Below are 20,324 nucleotides of genomic sequence, written 5' to 3' on the forward strand. Positions count from 1 at the left end.
TTTCCATCTTAATTGATACAGTCAACATGATAACCCATTACACTTTTTATTACCACAGTATTTAGATAACAGTGTAACAGGGTTGCTTTTATAATCTTTGTTAATTTGTCAGTAGATATCACACTGTGTTGTGATTTCTGCAAACATAATGCTTCATAATTACTGTACAGCTGAACCTGCAATCTGGGTACTAAATAGGAGCAAAACACCGCCGGTGTTAAGACACATCTGCTATTTTTTTAGCTCGTAGGATTCTACACCTGGATTTCACTGAGTATATCACTTAGCCGCTGTGTTTATCACACTGTAAATCCAGCAGGCACATTTTAATGTTCACTCTGTGGATTAGAATTGAAAAGTGGCCCTTCCACTTGACCTCCCTATTATTACGAACACTGATCTCATTTGGCAAGGCAGACACCAGCAGCCTCCTATGTTTCACATGTCTTCAAAGTAGATTCTGCTAAATGCCAGCTGATGAGGAGAACAAAACACTATTTATGAAATAAATACGGTCAAAAGCGTAGATCTATATCAGATTTAGTTTTTCTTATTTAAAGAAATATTACAACTAGTGCTGTCAAATCGATTAATCAGCACATCTAACATACAAGTTTGTTTATTTAATATATGTGTGTGTGTATATATATATATATATACTGTATATTTATTTATATATTTATACACACACATATTATATAATAAACATTTATTTGAGATGTGATTAATAGTTTTGACAGCACTAAACATTATTCTGAAGAGGTCAGATCACTTTTGATTTTGTTTTGTGATTTAAACAAATGAATCTTAATTGTCAGTGGATTGTTAAAATATGTGTATTTTGCATCTTTTATTACTACACAGGCTAAAATATCCAATACAGCTGGAAACAATGAAACAGGGAATCTAATCTATAGCTCGTCTCAGCAGGGTGTGCAGCTTAATTTGTAAAATAATGCAAATTAATAGGGTTCGGTTTAGATTATACAATAGTTGTACCTAAAACATAACCTTATTTGTTTTAAGAGTGTTAGAGGGGCACTTAGTGTTTTTTGTTTGTGTGGCACAGGCCAATATGGCAGGCTACGGGCATGGAAGCAATAGTTTTGGTTACCTAAGTTGAAGAAATGCTTTAATAAGACAATTTATTCTGTGAGCGAAAGTATTGGATAATACAGATGAAAAAAGTAGTTTGACTCGTCATGTGATTTCAACATCTGACTGCCAACATGTTAAATAAAGCAGCTTTTCTGATGACATGACTGAATTTTGCCAATTGTGAGTGTATTTTTTATTAGCCTATATCTCATATAACAATAAATTTGAAGAGTATACATAATTTAAAAAATGAAATCCGTCTGCATATCCGTCTCCGTTATCCACATTTTAATTTTTGATTCCTAATCCAAATTAGCAATAAAAAAGTACTCAACATTTGAAAACCCCTTCATTTCTGTGTAAAATTTGATATAAAGTTATATATAAATATATATTGACAATTAGGTTGACAATTCAGATGTTTTATATATATATATATTGTCGACCAAATATCAGGCTATGTTTGGGGCCCTACAGTGAGCCACATGTTTTTTCTTTAAGTGTGAGGATAAAAAAAAAGCAGTTCAAGCACTGCCTAAATTGTTCTCATCCCACTTCACTTACCACCTGGATCACACTGCTGAATTACTCAATCAGAGTTAGTTTAGGAGCAGGACAAAGCGCTAAGAGAGGCTGATGATGTGACCAGGGCTCAGATTGATGTGTGATTCCCTGACATTTCAACCATGCTTGCTCTGCTCTCCTTCAATCAGCCTGTGCTCTTCGCTTTGTCATTTCAGCTGGAACAAACACAAATAAGCAGGCAGATTTGCGCCGAGCCCTCAGGACAGGAAAAGTTTTGAAATGCTATTTGACAGGTTCACGTCGACTGTTTTATTTTGTCTCTCCTCTCGGTCCCCTAGGTGTTTGACTGTGAGACATTTAATCGTGGGACTAGCGCTTTCATATCAGTAACAAAAATCAAATAATGCAAGATGATTTACTCCCCCTAGCAACCGAGGAGCACACTCATAGCAACCAGCCGAGCCTAGGGCCTCAGTGTAATCAGCTTGAAAATATTTCAATTATTGTGTTGATTTTAGTGGATTTGAGAGGCGGTCGGTGAGCGCCTCAGTACATTCAGCCCATGACCTGCAGAGGAAGACATTGATTTAAACAGGTGTCAGAGAGGGAAAGTAGAGGCAATTTAAATGGGAATGGGATAGCAAAGTCATTGAGCACTGTTCAGCGCATGTGTGACATCCGCCTGCTGCCACCGAATCAATGCAGCTCAACTGAACGGAGAGAAAAAGAAAAAAAACTCTCACCTTGAGGAATCATCCGTCTGCCGTGGCCCAGTGGAGCAGGAGGATGGAGGTTTTGCCATGATTCTCCTTATAGCCTGCCTAAAACCTGATCGGGGGTTTTAGCAGTGCCTGTGGGTCCACAGGTGACTCAGTGGATTGAAAAGATGCCTGAATAATACAAATAAAAAGGATGCTGTTTATGTTGAAAAATCAACTACGGTAGCTAGGAACAATAGCTGTGCTCGTGTCTTGAAACTTTTTGTTCGAACTTGACTATAATTGGAACTATGAATTGTGCCGAGTTTTTCTTTGTTTCCTCAAACCACCACGGCAAGACAACAACTGCTTCACTAAGATAAATGAAGACTGCGTAATTCAAAACATAAGATGCGGCGGTAATGCATAATTGTACTTTTCACACTATTTTGCAGGCTGAAGTGAAGTGGAAGAAGTATGGTGCATTGTAATCTTTTAGCTTAAAATGTCATTTCTCTTAAAAGGATTCATTAGGACTAAATTTAGCAGTGGTGCCCACCATTATCTTAACCGCTGGAAATATTAACATTGGCCTTTTATTAAATTTGCAGGGTTATATTTAGCATGCAAATTGATTCCTTTCACTTTTCCACAAATACAGATCATTTCAGCATGGCTAATTTTGAGGCTATGAGAAGAGACGTACAAGTAATTAAAAGAGCAGACTTTTCCATCTACTGCTCAGTGTCCCGAACTCAATCTCCCCCCAACCCCTCCACACCAGTCCTGTTTTATCTTTTGTGGTGATTGTATCATCATCCCGGGCTTATCTTCCATTAGCAGTAATGTTCACTTGTATTTATAGCATTCGAAAGCTGGATTTTTACATTTGTCTAGCTGTAGATTTCGGACCTGAAAATGGCTGCTTTTGTTTCTATTCTTCTGTATTGCCTTTGCTCATGGCGATGTCCACAACATAAAGCGTATGTGTTCCTCACCAGAAGACAGTGCCTTTAAGAAAAGAAACGTGGCTACTCAATCAAGGAAATGTGCAACAAATGTACTTCTAGGGATCAGATCATCTGTGTTCTCTTTTCGAATAGGGAAATGCCTTATGGACCTGGCAGCACTGCTATTACATCAAATGCCCCAGATATGTTGACAGAAAATAATGTAAATGTGTCTCTGAGCTTTGTGATCACGCAAACAGAGGATTTGTGTAATCATTTGCTGATATCCAATGCCCACGGTCAGTCTGTGAGCTGTGGGTATGTGTAGGTGTTGATTGTGTTATGTGTTATGAGTGGGTGAGTTCAGTTGACTGTCAAAAACACACTTTCCCCAGAGGTAATGGATTTGAATATTTTATAAATGCAATTTTATTTTTGCCAAATGTAGCTTTTATTTTTATTAATATTATTATATATATTAAAGTCAAAATGAAATCAAAATGACACTATTTACTTTTTTGAATGCATGTTATTGCTGTTGTTATTGTGAATGATTCATCAGTGCATTTTATTCCAAAGACAATATTTTTGTTTTCATAATACTTTTATAATACTGTGATAATATAATAACTTGCTATTCCTCTTAACGCTCTGGTACCGTTTGCCTGTTGATCAAAAATGACCATTTGTTTTATTATTCCAATCAAATGATTGTACTATATTGTAGTTCATTAATGCTTTTTGTTAATATTTTGCATTTTTAGGGGATTTTATGGTACTAAATTATATTTATGCAGTATAATCCATTTATTCACTTTTTGAGCATGGACCTGAAAATTAAATTTCCAACTTAAACTGTCATAAATCTTGAATGCCTGCCACACAGACTTAAGTTTGGTCTCTTTTAAAAAAAGATAATTAGCAGATTATTGCTGAAGTGAAAGAAAAAGTGAACTTGCAAAAAGTTATAAAAATGCTAAATTTATTCTTATGCGCAAAAATACCATTTTAAATTTTAAACTATGAGAAAATAAAAGACATGTCTTTACAAGCTGTGTTCCAAATTTGATATTGATATCTAAAAAAATTCGCTTTCAGGAAGAATTTGTTTTGGCGTTTCCCGACTTTTTTTCAGGACCATTTAATCTTTTCAAATCATGTCCATGAATTTTTTTTTTTTTTTTGGTGCCAAACCAGCACCTTTACCAAGTTTCATACCATTCCGATGAAGTAAAAAAATACAAAAAAATCTAAAAAACATTAACTGACCAGCACCAGAGGGTTAAACAACTTTCTTTTTCTGCTGACATCACTTAGGCCGGTACAGTTTTAGTAAACTTTCATTCGGCCAGAGATTTAATTTTAAGAGTGTTTTTTTACTTTAACGGTTCCAAAAGGGAATGCCATATAAGATCCATGTTTGGTTCCCCAAAGAACCTTTCAGTGAATAGTTCTTAAAATAACCTTTTTTTTCTTAGGTAAGAACATTTAAAAAAAAAAATGAATCACTACAAATTACCTTTTGTGGAATGGGAAGGTTCCATAGATGGTAAAGGTTCTTCGTGGAATCATGGATGCCAATAAAGAACCTTTATTTTTAAGAGTGTACATCACATTTACAGAATTAAAATAGTTGCAAACAGCAGTTCACGTTGACATTTTAGCCATAAAATAGATTGCATTGTTAAACCATAGCATGCCACCAATTCAGAGTTTTCTTTGTACAACAGAAACAATCTAAAACGTACATGGTATTAGGGCATACTTACTAGATCATTTCCAGACATTAGGTGTAGTAAACATCTGTGTATCATCACTCACACCATTTGTGGCACTTGCCATCAGTGGCATAGTTATTTAAAACTTGTGAAAGATATTTGAGATAGTCTGTGTTAATGTCCTCATTTGAAGCACACAAAAAAGCTCCATGGGAGAATTTTTGAATATGAGCGGTGCTAATGCGTGTGATCACACATTAATCGTCTGACAGCATCTCACTCTCCACAGCCAGTCTATTAGGATTTTACACAGAGGTAGGGTCTAAGTGTCAGGTGTCATAATTTAATTGTGTTGTTTTCTAATGTCTCCCATCCACTTTTAGGATGGGATTGCAGGCTAATCTATGTAGTGTTATGTCACTACCCTCTTTCCTGTCTTTTATTTTATTTTGAACTGGGGATGCAAGTAATTTACCCTTTGCATTCAAGTCTTCAAATGAGCCCAGCAGGACATCTGGATCATTATCTCAAAGCAATTGCATTGTAATGGGATAAATTAAATGTTAATCTAGTATTGTGCAAAAGGAATAAGTAGTTTTTTAAGTTTTTTTTTTTTCTTCTGTATAAGACAGTCTAATGTGAATTTAAGTACTTGGACAATGGATGGACAATGCTGTCCTGGACCTGTATGCTATTCTTAGTTTAATAGCTAATTCAAGTTAATAACAGCCCAACCACAAATAATGAACTGTTTTTAATGCTCCCCTATACATGATTTCTGCATGGTCCTCATATTGTGTCATTTATAAATAAAGTTGAATACTTAATTCTAAGAAAATTCTCTTTGTTCTTGATAACTGGCAACAGACATTAACACATGTCATACACAAGAGCAGCTCCAATTTGGCAAACGCAGGGAATTAGTCTGGTGAATGACAGAATGAGAGAGAAAAAAAATCCTTCCTAATAGCCTAAATATTTGGAAATTCCTTCCATGTGTTTATCCGTGCACACTCCTCACTCATGCTCATGTATTTTATTCCAAATAAATGAACTAGTAGGATTTGATCAGCAACTTCGGAAGCACAATTGTTTGGTGAAGTTAATTACTGAGTCAGTATATCTCCAATTAATCTGTCTTCACACCATTGTCCAATGTTGCATTGCCATTCTCATAAGTTACAGTAATGCATACATGTACATTTTTCTGGGTTATCCCAAATGAGAATTAAACTTCTTCCTGACATTTACTTTACATATATTACGTCTAATTGAATTTGTATTTAGTAGCAAGAAGACTGCTAGAGGGAATCATGATTTGTTGGCAGAAAATGAATGTCCTGTTGCTAGCCTGTGTGTCCGTCTTAAATGGTATTGGTGGTGCTTTAATTAATTCTTGCCTGCCTTAATCATTTATTTTGAATGGCTGAGCAGCTTATCAATAGCACCAAAATTAGAGTTATGTCCTAAAACTTCCCTTCCTCAGGTTCTCCCCTGGTCGCCAATACAGTGTTGGATAAAAAGCAATCCAAAGCCAACCCGGAGCTACTGATAGATATGGTCACACTTTAGAGAGGTAAACAGTATTGATTCAGTTCCACTATCGTCTCTAATTTTCTTCCAGCCATTGAGCAATACGATCCTTTATAACTAATCACACTCACTTATAGGGTTGGAACAAAAACGTTTGAGTGTGTTTTTCTTTGACTGTTTTGTTTTATGGTGAGGTGATCTCTCGGACAGACGGCGTATCTGTATTGAAGTGTTTCTGCACTGTCACATCTCCCCACTTCCACTGCTCTAATGTGATTGATTGTTCCAGCATCAGGGCCATAGCACTAGACATGTTTGAAAGTGACAGTTTAGACCCAGTTAGAACCAATTTCTCCTCAATGTTAAATAAAAATGTGGACCCTGAGTGGGATCAAGTTTTTGGAGCCTGTCCTTGAGCCTTTCTGAGCTCTAATGGGATAGTGAATGTCTGTACAACCAGGGAGTCCAAAGGATTAAACCTTCGGTAATGCGCATATAAAGTCTGAGTTACTGGCCAAGCTGTGTTAAAAGCTTTTGCAATTTTGGTTTAATGATGTAGCTGGGAGGTGTTGACTTGTAAAGAACATTTAAAAACCTATTGATATAATTGCAACTGAGGGATATTAAGAGATAAATTTAAAAAATCTAAAGTACTATTATGATTTGGGTAATGGTTTATCAATTGTAAATAAAAAAAAGAATAAATGAAACCCACTTGTAACCATTTTTCATTGCTGCAACAGCTGAAACAAAAAGTTTCATTTTTGTGTTCAGCCATTTTTCCTCAAGCCATAGTCAGTGATTCATTATCCAAAAAAAAAAACTTGTATCACCCTGAAGGAGTTTATTTAGCTTCAATGATCAGCTGATTGTACATTACAGGCATTGCTTAGCAAATATTGTTTTGAGTTTAAATGATTTTATATGTTTACATATTATCCATAACGTTGCTGTCAAACAGAGACCTAAGTATCTCCAAAAATGCTACTTTTCAGGAAATGTTTATTTTTATTTTTTATAAACCTCATAATTATGGTAATTACAACATGGCGGGAACGAAGAAAAACACACACCTCATTGCTAGGAGAGGAGACACGTGTTCTAAAAACATCTCAAAATATCAAACATGTTTGACAACCTCTGATTGGATGGAATCGCAGTCTGAAGATGGGGAAAAAACATAATAGGCCAATCATACAACACAAACTCCAACTGCTCAAAATCTGCAGACTGGATTTGACATTTAGTAACTAGCAGCGACTTCCCCAGACTGCAAATGGAGGCAACAAATCAGGGGAAAAGTTGTGTAGTATAAACCAGGCCTGAGACACAAGATGGAGCCAGTTGCGTTTTGAATTAAGATTTGACTGTCAATCGATCAATTTTAGTTATTAATTTTAGCCATTTATTATTACCATATAATTGAAAGTACATTTCAACATTTATAGGCTTTATAAAAATATAATCAACATTTAATTTAAGTGAACAATCTTAAAACTATCTTCACATAAACCTATTCTAATAAATATGACATTTACCTGTGCCCTTAAATATATCAGGGCTACTTTTCTGTTGGCCCAGTCAGACCGGTAAAGATTTTTATACTTGCCTTGTCGAAATGCACAAAAAGTAATTGTTTTCATTGGGTTTTTTTTACCCATGTAGCCTTGTAAATAGTGCTTTAAAGGGTTAGTTCACCCAAAAATGAAAATTTTGTCAGTATTTACTCACCCTCATGTTGTTCCAACCCCGTAAGACCTTCGTTCATCTTCGGAACACGATTTAAGATATTTTTGATGAAATCTGAGACCTGGATCTCTCCTCCATAGGCTTCTTCAGGGATTGAAACTTGCCAGCCCCGAAAAGTTATTAAAGACATTGTTAAAATAGTCAAAGTGACTACAGTGGCTCAATCTTAAGTTTATCAAGGGACGAGAACACTTTTTGTTCGCAAAAAACCCGAAAATAACGACTTTATTTCAACTATTCATTTCCTTCTCTCTGGGCCTTGAGTGACTTCACTAGTGTAATAGCGTACGCTTCTGTTGTTGTACGTCACACGCATCACACACATGACCAGCGTCGGCCAATAGTGAGCCTACGTGTGACGTAGCTCTACGCAATCATACTAAGGTAAGTGACTAGAGGCCCACAGAGAAGGAAATGAATAGTTGAAATAAAATCGTTATTTTTGTTTGTTTTTGCGAACAAAAAGTGTTCTCGTCGCTTGATAAACTTAAGATTGAGCCACTGTAGTCACTTTGACTATTTTAACAATGTCTTTAATAACTTTTCGGGGCTGGCAAGTTTCAATCCCTGAAGAAGCCTATGGAGGAGTGATCCAGCTCTCAGATTTCATCAAAAAGACATCGGTCAAATATCTTAATTTTTGTGTTCTGAAGATGAACGAAGGTCTTACGGGGTTGGAACAACATGAGGGTGAGTAAATACTGACAGAATTTTCATTTTTGGGTGAACTAACCCTTTAAGATTTTCAGGTCCACGAAATTGAATAAAGCTGTCAAACAATTCACAGTCTTCACACCATAAATTATATATAAATATAGATGAATCATTATTAAAGCTACAAAAGCTATTCAGTCAAGAGATGTGAGTGATTTTCTCTTTTATTTTGGTTCTTTGATTATCCTTAATGACAGACAGCAGCAGGTTATTGCGCTTGAATGGTTTAAAAGCCTTTGCATGAATAAGAACGAGGTCATATAAGGTAACGTTAGCCAAAATATGACTGGAAAATGGATGCTGTGTTAATTGTATTTTTAACGCGTTAAACTGAAGAAGAAAAAAACGGAGTAAAAACGAGTTAATTTCAACACCCAAAATGCAACGAAATATTGTTTGTTTGTTTGTATGTTTTTTTGACTATTATGAGAATACACTATCCCCTATTATTTTCGGTCAGTTGCTAAATGCATAAACTGCAAAAGTCTGAAAGTCATCTTTGCTCCAGATCATGTCTTATTTTATGGGCTACTGTAAATTTGGAAATAAACATTATATTGGCAATTCCCTTTGGTGCCGCAAGTGGCGCAGAAAATACACTCCTCACTTTTCATTTCATTTTGGAAACCTTATAACAGCACTTCATGTGTAAACTGGGCACACGACATTATGATTTTTTGTTATAGCCTACCTTTTTGTTTGCATTATGAAGAAACAGCTCCTCTTAGAGCCTCTCTAGAGTAGTTTAATAATGGATTGAGAAATAGCTTTGACTCAATGTCTTTCAAAGTTCACCTGAAATGAATCATTTTTTCCCCCCTCTCCCTGTGAGATGTCTCTATGATGCTGTGTATTCCACGTCAGGTTGAACGGGTCTTTTATGAATCGGACTAACTGTGTCCTCTCCATATGAAATGGGGAAGGTTAATGCGGTTTAAGGTATAAAATAATTACCAATTATCCCAGGGTTAACTACACCCTTAGGCAATTCCTTTCATGTCCCGCTATGTTGGACTTGACCCAAATCAATGACAAAAGTTACCTTCTAAATCCTCATAACAAAGTTTGACCTTACCATGGTGGTGGTTGTTTGGAAGAGAGGAACAGAGAAAAGCTGCAAGTGATCTAGGGAGAAAATAATAGCCTGCTCTACTATAATGAAAAGCATATTTAATGTTGAATTCAAACTGTCTGCATGTGCTAAAGCGTCCAGGAACAGAAGTCTTCATTCTGAAATCCAGCACCAGCAGATTTTTACAACGGCCCTTCAAACTGTCACTTCACCGTTATGTGAAGTCATTTTGATGTTAACAAGTTCTTTACTGAGAACATCAACGCATTTTCACCTTCTAGTGAGCTGTGATGGGTTACATTAGCTTCACAAAATCCATTTTTAATATTGCTTCCTTACCCTGTAGCTATATTTTTTTAAAGAAACAACTGGTTTGGTAAATGGTCAAAGGGGAGCTTATTTATCTCTCACATAACTAGAGTTATTTGTGACCCGTAAAGGGTCGACACTTACAAATAGATTTGGACAGTGTTGCCTTAACATCTGGAAACACTATTTAACTCATCCCATCTCAGGAAGTTTTCACACTTCACGCTTCATTAACCTCTAGGGTCTGGAGTCCCTGGGAAGACAGGGGAGTGAAACGCTTGTTTACACAGAGCCTTCTAAATCACCAGCGAGAGCTTTAGCCATCACTGTGGCACATCAGCGCAGGTGAGGAACATACAGGTGCCAGGCTCTCGAGGATCCTTCCCACCCATCTCCATTTTCACTTCTAATTGATAATGAATTAGCTTTCGAATGAGAATGAACTGCCAGTGTCAGTTCACAGTGAAGCACATTATGACTTGATGTGTATCTTACTATTGTCAAGGCCTGCATTTTGTAGATGCCTCACTGCCCCAGTTGTTATATAGGCTATATATATGTTATAGCTAAGCTCAGTGAATATGACACAACTCATAATGCATGTTTATATACTTAATTTTAGCATAAAACATTTACATCATAAAGAATATGTTGACAAAAGGAATAAAGCTTCATTTGTTTTGTTCACATTTTTTACTTAATGAAGTACTAATTGCCTTTCTTTGTTGTGACATTATGAGTCTGCATTTTAAAATGAGGAAAAAATATTTTGCCAGTAGCGGTTCTGGTTTAATAAAAACATTTAGGGCGGTTGAATAAGTTAAAAAGGTTAAGAAAGTGTTGAAACCAAAAATCTGCATCACAATGTAAATTATTTGAATCAAAGAATTTTGTTTTCATTATGATTTTGCGTCATTCACGAGTAGTAAGATATTTTTACTACAATTTCAGATTTGATCAAACAAATAGCCTATAGTTTTAGTAACCTATAGCTATATTTTCAATTCTAACATTTTAATATAATGGATAATTTGTTGGAGCCTGAGGTCATTGAGAGCCAGAGAGATGTGCTGCTATAGCTCCACATATTCATGAATCTCTTGTTGAGATTGTTGTCATGGACCAACAAATTCTCTTTTGGCCAGAATTCAGTGGTTTATCAGATGAAATGTAGGTAATGAAACACATCTCACAAGGTGATAATTAGAAAAGAAGTGCAAAGCAGCAGTCACAGGCTGTTAGATTTTTAATAACCACAATGACCAGGGGAGTTAGTGTTAACATTTGGGTCATGTTTATCATACTGATTTACAAGGGGTCAAGAATATGTATGAAAAAAAAATCTTTCAAATGCGATGGTCCATGATTTAGTGAGACTGTTTTTAATGAAACATCTTTGCTTTGTTAGTTTTCCTCATGGTAGACCTTTTTACTGAGGAGTGAATTTTCAGATTAAGCCTGTGATGATAAGCATGTGATGATAAAAACGATAGAATTATTAAAATATAAAAACATGCTATAGAACATGCTTATATATGTATTACAATTTTAATAATTTGTTAATTGCATTGCTAGACTTATTACTAGAATTACCCATTCTAAATACAAAATGCATTATGAGAATGCTGTTTTCACTCTTTTCATTGCCCTCAAAGGGAATTATTTCATTAACTCACTGAAACCTCCCAATTCTTTGTAAATTAGAAGATGTCTGTGTGAAAACTCACTAGCATTTGTGTTTCAAGCTCTGGACAAAAATCGATAATCTCTCATATTATAAGGGGGCGATTGAATCAAAGTTCAATCTTATTTCAATAAGAAGGAGTGTTGAAGTGATTGCATAGACAGAGGAGTCTACCATTGGAAGCCAAAGAAAAGCAGTGCCACTCAGATCTTTCTCACAATCACTTAAAACGGTACTTGACATTTGGCTCCTATCCTGCAGCTACTCTGCCATGCATTTTAGGATTACTTTACAGCGTATGCCCATTAATTCACCGGCGGACTTCAACGCTCTTATCTTTGCCATGCAAACGCGGGATGGGGGGTATAACTGACATGTGCATTGTTTATTCACGATCCCGAAATTGATTAACTCAAGTAATGCGTAAATTATTGGATATGTTATCACTTTATGTTTTAGTGTTAATTGTCGTGAATTTAATTAATAAATAAAGACGAGCTTTCTAAATGCTGTTTAGGCCTATTAACTATCATTCCCAAATGTGTACGGCTGCCTATAGCCTATATTTTTTTTATGTCTTTTGCAATCAAAAATATTGCCTTTTGACAAAAGGATCTGGTCCTCAATCGATTTTACAACACTTTACGATGGAGTTCCTCTAATTCACCCTCTGTTCGAGGTGTCATTCCCCGAGAAAAAAAAAAAAAAAGTTTTATAGTCCAAAAGTGCAATTCAGAATAAAATATATTTTTTTCGTCTTGATACACGAACCAGGTAACTGTGGGTATAATATTGTTATACATTGACAATGTTGACATTGTCAAAGAATGTTGTCAATTAATTAACTAAGTTAACTAAACCAAATTTTCGGGTTTAATCACAATCAAAATGTAGGATAGCCTATATAAATTGTTATGAAAAATGCAAAAAGACTTCAAGTGAGTTTCAAGATGTTTAATTCCTTGAAGATTTATAAGGAAAGCTATATTTCCCCAGCCATGTTAAAACAGTGCGCCCTAATAGAGAAGCACAAATATAGTCACTATTCGGTTGGTATGCACCTGTCCTCGAGGTAGGCTATATGAGGCGCTCTATGAGTTTAGCTAAATATAATACGACCAAAAAAAAATCTACAAAGCACTCAGGGAGGGGTTAAGACTGGGTGTTGCAAATGAGGCTCTTGAAATCACCTTCATAATTAATTGCGCGAATTTGATTCTATTAAATAAAAATAACACGTATTGAGGAACTCAATTAGCATTAATTAAGCTTGATATCCTAATTTGGAAAATGTGTTGAGGAAAACAAGCGTTTTCCGAGTCGTTTTACCCCTGATGTTGTTGAATACCAGCTTTCTGCCTTTGGGCTGCTTTTCTCTCCTCAGAGAGTTGAAAATGAGAAATGGAGATGGAATATCAGGAGGTGCTAAATTAGCTGCCTGATCTGCACTTATTGCTGCACACACACACCCCCATTACTTTGCTGTTCTCTCTCTCTCCCTCTCTCTCTCCCTCTCTTAACATTCCAGGCATGGCGCGGCGTCGAGATAGCAGATTTATCAAATGGGAAAATGAATGCATGATGATCAGTTAAATTGAAAATCAGCGCCTGCATGACAGCCCGACCTGACACCTCCGTAATTAGAAAGAAAAATGATGGCGTCCGATGCATAATAGAGCAAAAACAATTTACACTCTCCCATAATGATCCAGCGTTCAAATTGAAAATTTCTCCGGGTAGAAATTGAATTCATAAAGTATGATTCATGGAGGACACATCTCCTGGAGGCTGCCTGGGCCATATCGATTGATAGTTTGTCCTGAATCATACAGCGCGATGCTTTCAGGCAAAAGCTTAACTACTTAAGCAAATCGCTAATTTCACCTTAAGGCCACCAGTGTGCAGCCAGCGATACTCCTATTCAGATTGCAAATGAATTAAACATGAACGCGCCCCAATAGGAAAAAAAAACTGCAGCAAATTGAAGGACATCCAGACAACTAACATTTTACAAACACTTTCTTTTTTATATAGTATACAAAAGGCAGTTCACTGACTGAAATAGATATAGCTATTTTATTCGGTTGACATTGAGATGGGGGGTGATGTCTTCAAAGACCCAATATTGAACTTGTATTATGAATAAATATGCTAATTATTCTTTTTGTATAGGCCATCATCATCATCATCATTTCAAAATATGTTCTTGTTGATTGTCCTGGCATCTTTTCTGCTCTTATCTTATCTTGCCCACCGTTGTGTAGTCTATATGTGCCCTGGACGACATATGCCAAGTCTTAAATCTGTCTCTGGTGACAATTATGTAAATATTATGAAAGAGACACTCGCTCAGAAATTCATTTGCGCCAGCCTCACTGATTATTTTCAATTTATTTGCAAATCCAGACCGGTGGAAGTGAGGCGACCAGAGGATGTTTAAGAAGACGACAATAAACGCGCCCGTATGAGCAAAATTAAACACCTTGGAAAATGAAAATGCTAATTCATTATTGATAGTTAGCTACCGTGCCGTTATTTATCATGAAAATGATCGTATGCTTTTATAGCCTTCTTTTCTTACCTCGCCTTTAGATCTGGTCAACAGTGCTAATATTGTCAAGGCGCAGATGTCTGGGAGCCCCCACAGGGTCCCATGGGACCGCCAACCCTATTAGAACAAATGTGTTCTGCTATTGTAAATAGGCACGTTTGCTTCGCCCGTCCTATTACAGCCGACGCATGATCAATAGGCTGATAACACAGGAACATCAATATAAGCGACAGAACAATGAGGGATATCATCGAACATCTATCTTAATATAGCCAGCTACAAGGGCCCTGACAAAGTGAAAAGCTCATGAAAATTCCGCCCCACGAATTCCCATCTCCTATCCAATATGCACAAACACACTCCCAGCTGCCGGGGCTATTATTTTCGTATTTCAATTTGACACCCCAGCCTTTCATGCTAATTCTATTATTCTTGGAAGTTTATGTGATTTCATATCACTAGAAATCGGTAATGTATTATAACCCTTTGGGCTAAAATAAACTGAATCCCTGCAGTAGCCACCGGGAAAATAATTACTTTCATATCAAAACTCTGCAGGAGTCGAACGGGTCTTTTCGCCTCCGGCTCGTAACCTCATTTCAGTGTAGCTTATAGATGAATAAATTTGTTAAAGCAATACACAAAATACAACACAGGGTTTGGGAGAAGGAGCTCCAGCAAACAATATAAGCTCTATTTAGGGTCATACACGCTTAAGTTTGTTGTATACAATCGATTTATTTATGAAAAACTTACATATATAAATATCTTAATACTTTGTACAACGTTTGAGGTTTTGTCTTGGTGATTTTTTTTTTTTTTTACAGTTTCTTATACAGGGAACTGCTGCTATTTGTTTAATAAACATTTGATAGCCCACCACATACACAAATTATTCACACAGATATTTCCCCTAATCAGAATATAAATATGTCAATGAAAACGATACGTTTCGATATGTCGACTTTTTTTCCTCTTCGTTTAATCTGTGGAGAAGTGTCGTGCTATATCGACACACTCCTCAGTTTCTATTATGATTTCATTTATTCCATATCGACGTCAACTGAGTCTTTGTCGGTGTCCTTGTTGGTTGTCGCTGATTCTGAATTTTGTGGTGGATAGTCAGGTAACGACTGCTCCTTTTTTTCCGACAGGGGAGACTTTGGATCGACGAGGTCTAACTCTATATCTTGTGGGCATCTTTCGTTACAGCTGCCCGTCAAATGACCGTTAATGGTAGTCTGTGGTGAACTGCTCTGTGGTGAACACGACATGTTGCCCGACTGACTGACCTGGCCTTTGATTGCTCGCGCGCCGCTGTTGTTTACACTGTTGTCCTTGGCGTTCCTGTGTAGGCCTACTAGGTTTCCAGCAAATGAACTGTCAGTAGCTGGCCCTTTCTGGCCATTGTCGGCATCGGGGCCTGGAGCTGTGCTCTTCAGAGCAGTCTGTGGAACAATGAAACCGAGAGGTTGTGTAATAGGGTACAGTAAAAAATGTCCTTTCCCTATCAAAGGCCGTGGTGTCGGTAATGGGAACTCCATTGGCGGCTTGCGCCTCGGCCTGGAGTCCGACAGAAGGCTTTCCACGCTAAAGGGATTGAGTTTTTGAAGAGTGGAAGACCTACTGTTGGAGCACATGTTTGACTGCTGACCGCTGTCGGATGAGTCCAGCTCGGATCCACTCGCGTCTTGGTCTGCGTTTCTTTGGTTTTGGAGTTTCTGTGGAGTTTGGTCGCAGCTTGGTTGAGTTTGGTTTCGGCCCATGTCGCAAATGCTTTGTTCACTGTCCGTTACTTGTGACAAGCCACTGTCACTGTCAGATCCTGGGGTGTGAAATAAGTCCCCGGAAATGAGTTTGTTCTGGGACTTTAAAAGCCTTCTTTCTTGTTTCCTTTTCTTTTTCTCCATCCTCTCTAGTTCTCTGCGAGCAATTTCCTCTGGGTCCATTGGCTCGCCACTGCAGGTCGTCGGATGAGAGTTGTGTGCTGGTCGGCCCGGCCCTTTCTTCGTGTTCTCCTTTTTTCTCCATTTCGCCCTTCGGTTTTGAAACCATACCTAAACATGAAAAAAAAGACATTAATTTTCATGCCATTAAAATAATGTCAATTATGAAATAGACCTATATATATATATATATATATATATATATATATAAATATTCTTTTAAACACAGTATAGATTATATTTACATATATATATATATATATTAATTTACATATTCCAAACATAGGCTATATATAGGCCCTATACACTTATACCTTATACATACATACATACATATCAGTAGGCTATATAACATTATAATATGCAATGCTAGTTACATATTGTGTTATAGAAAATGTATTTTCTTTTTTGTTGTTTATGAAATAGGCTACTAAAAATAGAAAACATTTAGCTAAATTGTGCGTTGCCAGTATAGAATGTTGTTGGCTATATTTAGGATTGAATATGTATCACACTGTAAGTGTGATATTGTTATAATAATTTGAAAATAGGCCAATGTCTATAAAATGATAATAAAAGGCAATTATCCAAACAACACAATTTTATAACAATGTTATGGTGAAAATACCATCGTGAATGATGTTCTAAAAGTAGGCCGCATCCTAAAACATATAGGCTAGATGAATTACATTACGCTCCACATTTTTAGGCAAGGAGTTTTGATAAAAAGGCCAAATGTTTGATATAATTATTTCAGACCAAAATAAAGATAACAAACGTATTCCTAACAGGCTATTTTGCGTAGCGAAATCTGAAAAGAGCAATGTCTTCTGATCACAAACATCCATCACATTAAATTTAGTAATATTTTATGAGAATTGTGAACAATCATTGATGTAGCCTATCTTTTCAACCGATATCACAAAACATAGCATATTACCCGAAAGAGAATCATAAAAATACATTTTTGAATGATTTTATTTATTCTTAGTTCAAGTCGGTCTCTTGATTTATTTATTTCTGCTAACAGTGGGGCCTACAGTATAGTCTACAAAATGCATTATAAAACAACAAAAGACTATTTCGTCCACAAATACTTGTCGTTTTTTAAATAATTTAAACTTTAAATAAAGGTTCCTTATTTGAAAACAGAAGCATTTTCAAAATTAAGAAATTCCGTGTTTTGTACAAAACATTTAATGGAGAGAAAGATTACCAAAGTAGAACTAAAAAAAATTAAAATGAAAATAAAACATGGTTATTCATAAAACCGAATGTTTTCACGTCGTTCGAATTGATCTGTTTCATAACGGCACACAAGACATGAAAGATAAATTCAGTGTATTTACCTGCACCCTCGATTCTATCAAATCCAATCTCAGAGCAAGTGCTTCCCTCATGAACACATCTGGATAGTGACTTTCATTAAAAGCCTTCTCTAATTCTTCCAGCTGCCAGCCAGTGAAATTGGTACGAGTTCGTCTTCTTTTACAACCCGGGCTATCCTTCTCTGGATCCCCCGAATCTATGTGAGAAACAATAAATTAGCATCGCTTGTAACTTGCACAGTTCTCTCCACCAAAACAGTGGGCCCACTAAAATTCTTTGGAATGTTTATTTTTCTGAATTAATGTTTGAGAAAGGATAGCGAGAAAATATAAGCCATCAGTTTTCTTTTCTCGGCAAAACAACAATAGCAATAAAATAATACGGAGAGAGGGAAGTAGCCTACGTATTGTCAATAATTTTGTAGAATATTTTATATTAGCCTCTCTTCCTTATTAAAGTCAGTCAGCCTTAATTCCAATAAACTATAGCATGGTGAGAGAACCCTTTGTTTTGGTTCCCTGGGTTATTCTTCAAAGCTTTATGGGGACGAAGAAAAAAATCTTTGTTTTACAACATAACAAAAACACGCTTTCCTTCTTCCACCAAAGTCCCTAATGCCAGTTTAGGACAAGTGTCTGTTTGCTTACCTGTCAGTTTGTATTGTTGGTTATCTCCATTCATTCCGCAGCCAGACGACAAGAGATGGTTAGAATTCACAACAGAAGCCGCGCACGAGCCGTTAAGTAATCCGTCTATTGAGAAAGGAACCGCGGCCGTGGATTGAAGTTGATGACCGGCTAATTCGTACACATGATGGTGGCTTAGATGGTACGGGAAGCCCACCATCCCACCGAGCGAGCCTCCAAACTGGGCATGAGGTGGATCCAGTATCCTGCTGTCCATCATCTCCCAGGCAAAAGGAAACGACGTCTGGTGGTTGGTGATGTGAATTTAAAAAACATGCAGCGAGAGTGGCCAGCGAGGAGGGGACATGATGTGGAGAGTAGGATGAGCTGTTCTTTATCAACACGAAGCTTCCAATAATTAGCTTAGGCTCTGGGAATTTGAGACCAATGAGAAGCGTTAATCGGCGCTGACGTCAGAGACGTAGTCTGAAAACGCTTTCCATATCGATTGCTAATTAAACCTGACATCCACCTCAATAAACAATATCAGAGCTGTCACAACAAGACAGGAGGGCTTTGATAAGAACTACATCACGACTACACAGGGGGCCTTAGAGGGAGAGCGATCAGATTTGATACACAGTTAAACGCTAAATAGACACTGAAATCTCACCTCGGACTGCAGCCACACAGAGCGTCGGATTCATCACCGTTTGAGACAATGTCCCTCTATTCATTTCGAATCTTTTTCACTGACAAACAAACACACAAAAAAAAGAAAAGAAAACGAGGGGGAAACAAACACACAACCGTACCGATTCGTCAAGTCGAAATGTTGCCATGTGAACAGGTAAGATTGCTAGTGCAATCCTGACAAATTTACCGACCCAATATAGCCTATTTGTTTTTGTGGCAATTTGTCTCAAGTTAATCCCAAGATATTCGTCAAACCGAGCTGTCAAATTTAATTCCGAACTACAACCAGAAGCGTCACGAGTCGAACACAATGCTTAAAAAAGGCTGAAAATGATGTAAACCTACTCATTTGATATGCCGGAGGAATAAAGAACTTTTAATTACACGATAGCTAATTAGAAGGCACTCGACATTTAACAGAAAATTAGATATATCTCCCCTGCCATAGCACTCCGGTGTAATTAATGTCATTTAAACAACTGATGTAGGCTACTTACAAATTGCGCGCGGTTTATTTGTGGTCATTTTGTAGCTAATATCATGCATGTAACTTAGTCTACAACATTTTCTAAACCTCTGAAACAATATTGGTTTATTATTGTAAGCAGCTCTCCCATGAGTAATAATTAATATTTTATTGCAACCCGACAGTTGTGCCATTAAGTGGTTGCACCTTAATCTAACATTATCATTAAGCAACCTTGCATTAATATATATATATATATATATATATATATACGCACACACACACACACACACACACACACACACACACACACAAAAATGTATGCAAGACTGTGGTATATATATGTTTATATATATGTATATGTGTGTGTGTGTGTGTGTGTGTGATATATATATATATATATATATATATATATATATATATATATATACACCACAGTCTTGCATACATTTATGTGTGTGTATATATATATATATATATATATATATATATATATATATATACACACACATGTATATACACACACACACAAATGTATGCAAGACTGTGGTTTTGAGAATGGTGATCAATCCCACCGCTTTAAGAGGACGTCCTTTCCCCCCCTCTCATTACCGAGAATTAATTCGACTTTATTTGGCCAATGTCTGGAGTTGTCATAAT

At 36.6% G+C, this 20,324-nt stretch overlaps 1 protein-coding gene and 1 long non-coding RNA gene across 2 annotated transcripts in view; both read right to left on the reverse strand.

The window, feature by feature from the left end:
- Positions 1–822: 822 nt before the first annotated feature.
- LOC143722158 (uncharacterized) overlaps positions 823–20,324 on the reverse strand; it is a 29,325-nt gene continuing 9,823 nt past the window's right edge. Inside the window, exons 3-4 of the long non-coding RNA XR_013196845.1 lie at positions 2,367–2,513; positions 823–2,190 (exon numbers count right to left, since the gene is read on the reverse strand). This is a non-coding gene — a long non-coding RNA (uncharacterized LOC143722158). The remainder of the gene's footprint in view (positions 2,191–2,366; positions 2,514–20,324) is intronic.
- On the reverse strand, positions 15,499–18,912 carry uncx (UNC homeobox). The gene is made up of 3 exons (XM_077213377.1): positions 18,524–18,912; positions 17,897–18,072; positions 15,499–16,658 (listed from the first exon to the last, which is right to left on the reverse strand). The coding sequence occupies exons 1-3, from the start codon at positions 18,780–18,782 to the stop codon at positions 15,645–15,647; spliced, it is 1,449 nt and encodes a 482-aa protein (XP_077069492.1). The 5' UTR covers positions 18,783–18,912; the 3' UTR covers positions 15,499–15,644.

Source organism: Siphateles boraxobius, unplaced genomic scaffold, assembly GCF_051911475.1.
Source record: "Siphateles boraxobius isolate OS27281-9 unplaced genomic scaffold, OSU_SipBor_1 66, whole genome shotgun sequence".
Lineage (NCBI taxonomy): Eukaryota > Metazoa > Chordata > Actinopteri > Cypriniformes > Leuciscidae > Siphateles > Siphateles boraxobius.

What these genes read in the sequence shown, in the direction of transcription:
- uncx (XM_077213377.1), bottom strand. Translation starts at nt 18,782, where the DNA reads ATGATGGACAGCAGGATACTGGATCCACCTCATGCCCAGTTTGGAGGC. An exon ending in CCAACAATACAAACTGACAG is followed by an intron (nt 18,073 to 18,523) that starts GTAAGCAAACAG and finishes TTTCTCACATAG; the next exon opens with ATTCGGGGGATCCAGAGAAG. An exon ending in TGATAGAATCGAGGGTGCAG is followed by an intron (nt 16,659 to 17,896) that starts GTAAATACACTG and finishes TTTCATGTTTAG; the next exon opens with GTATGGTTTCAAAACCGAAG.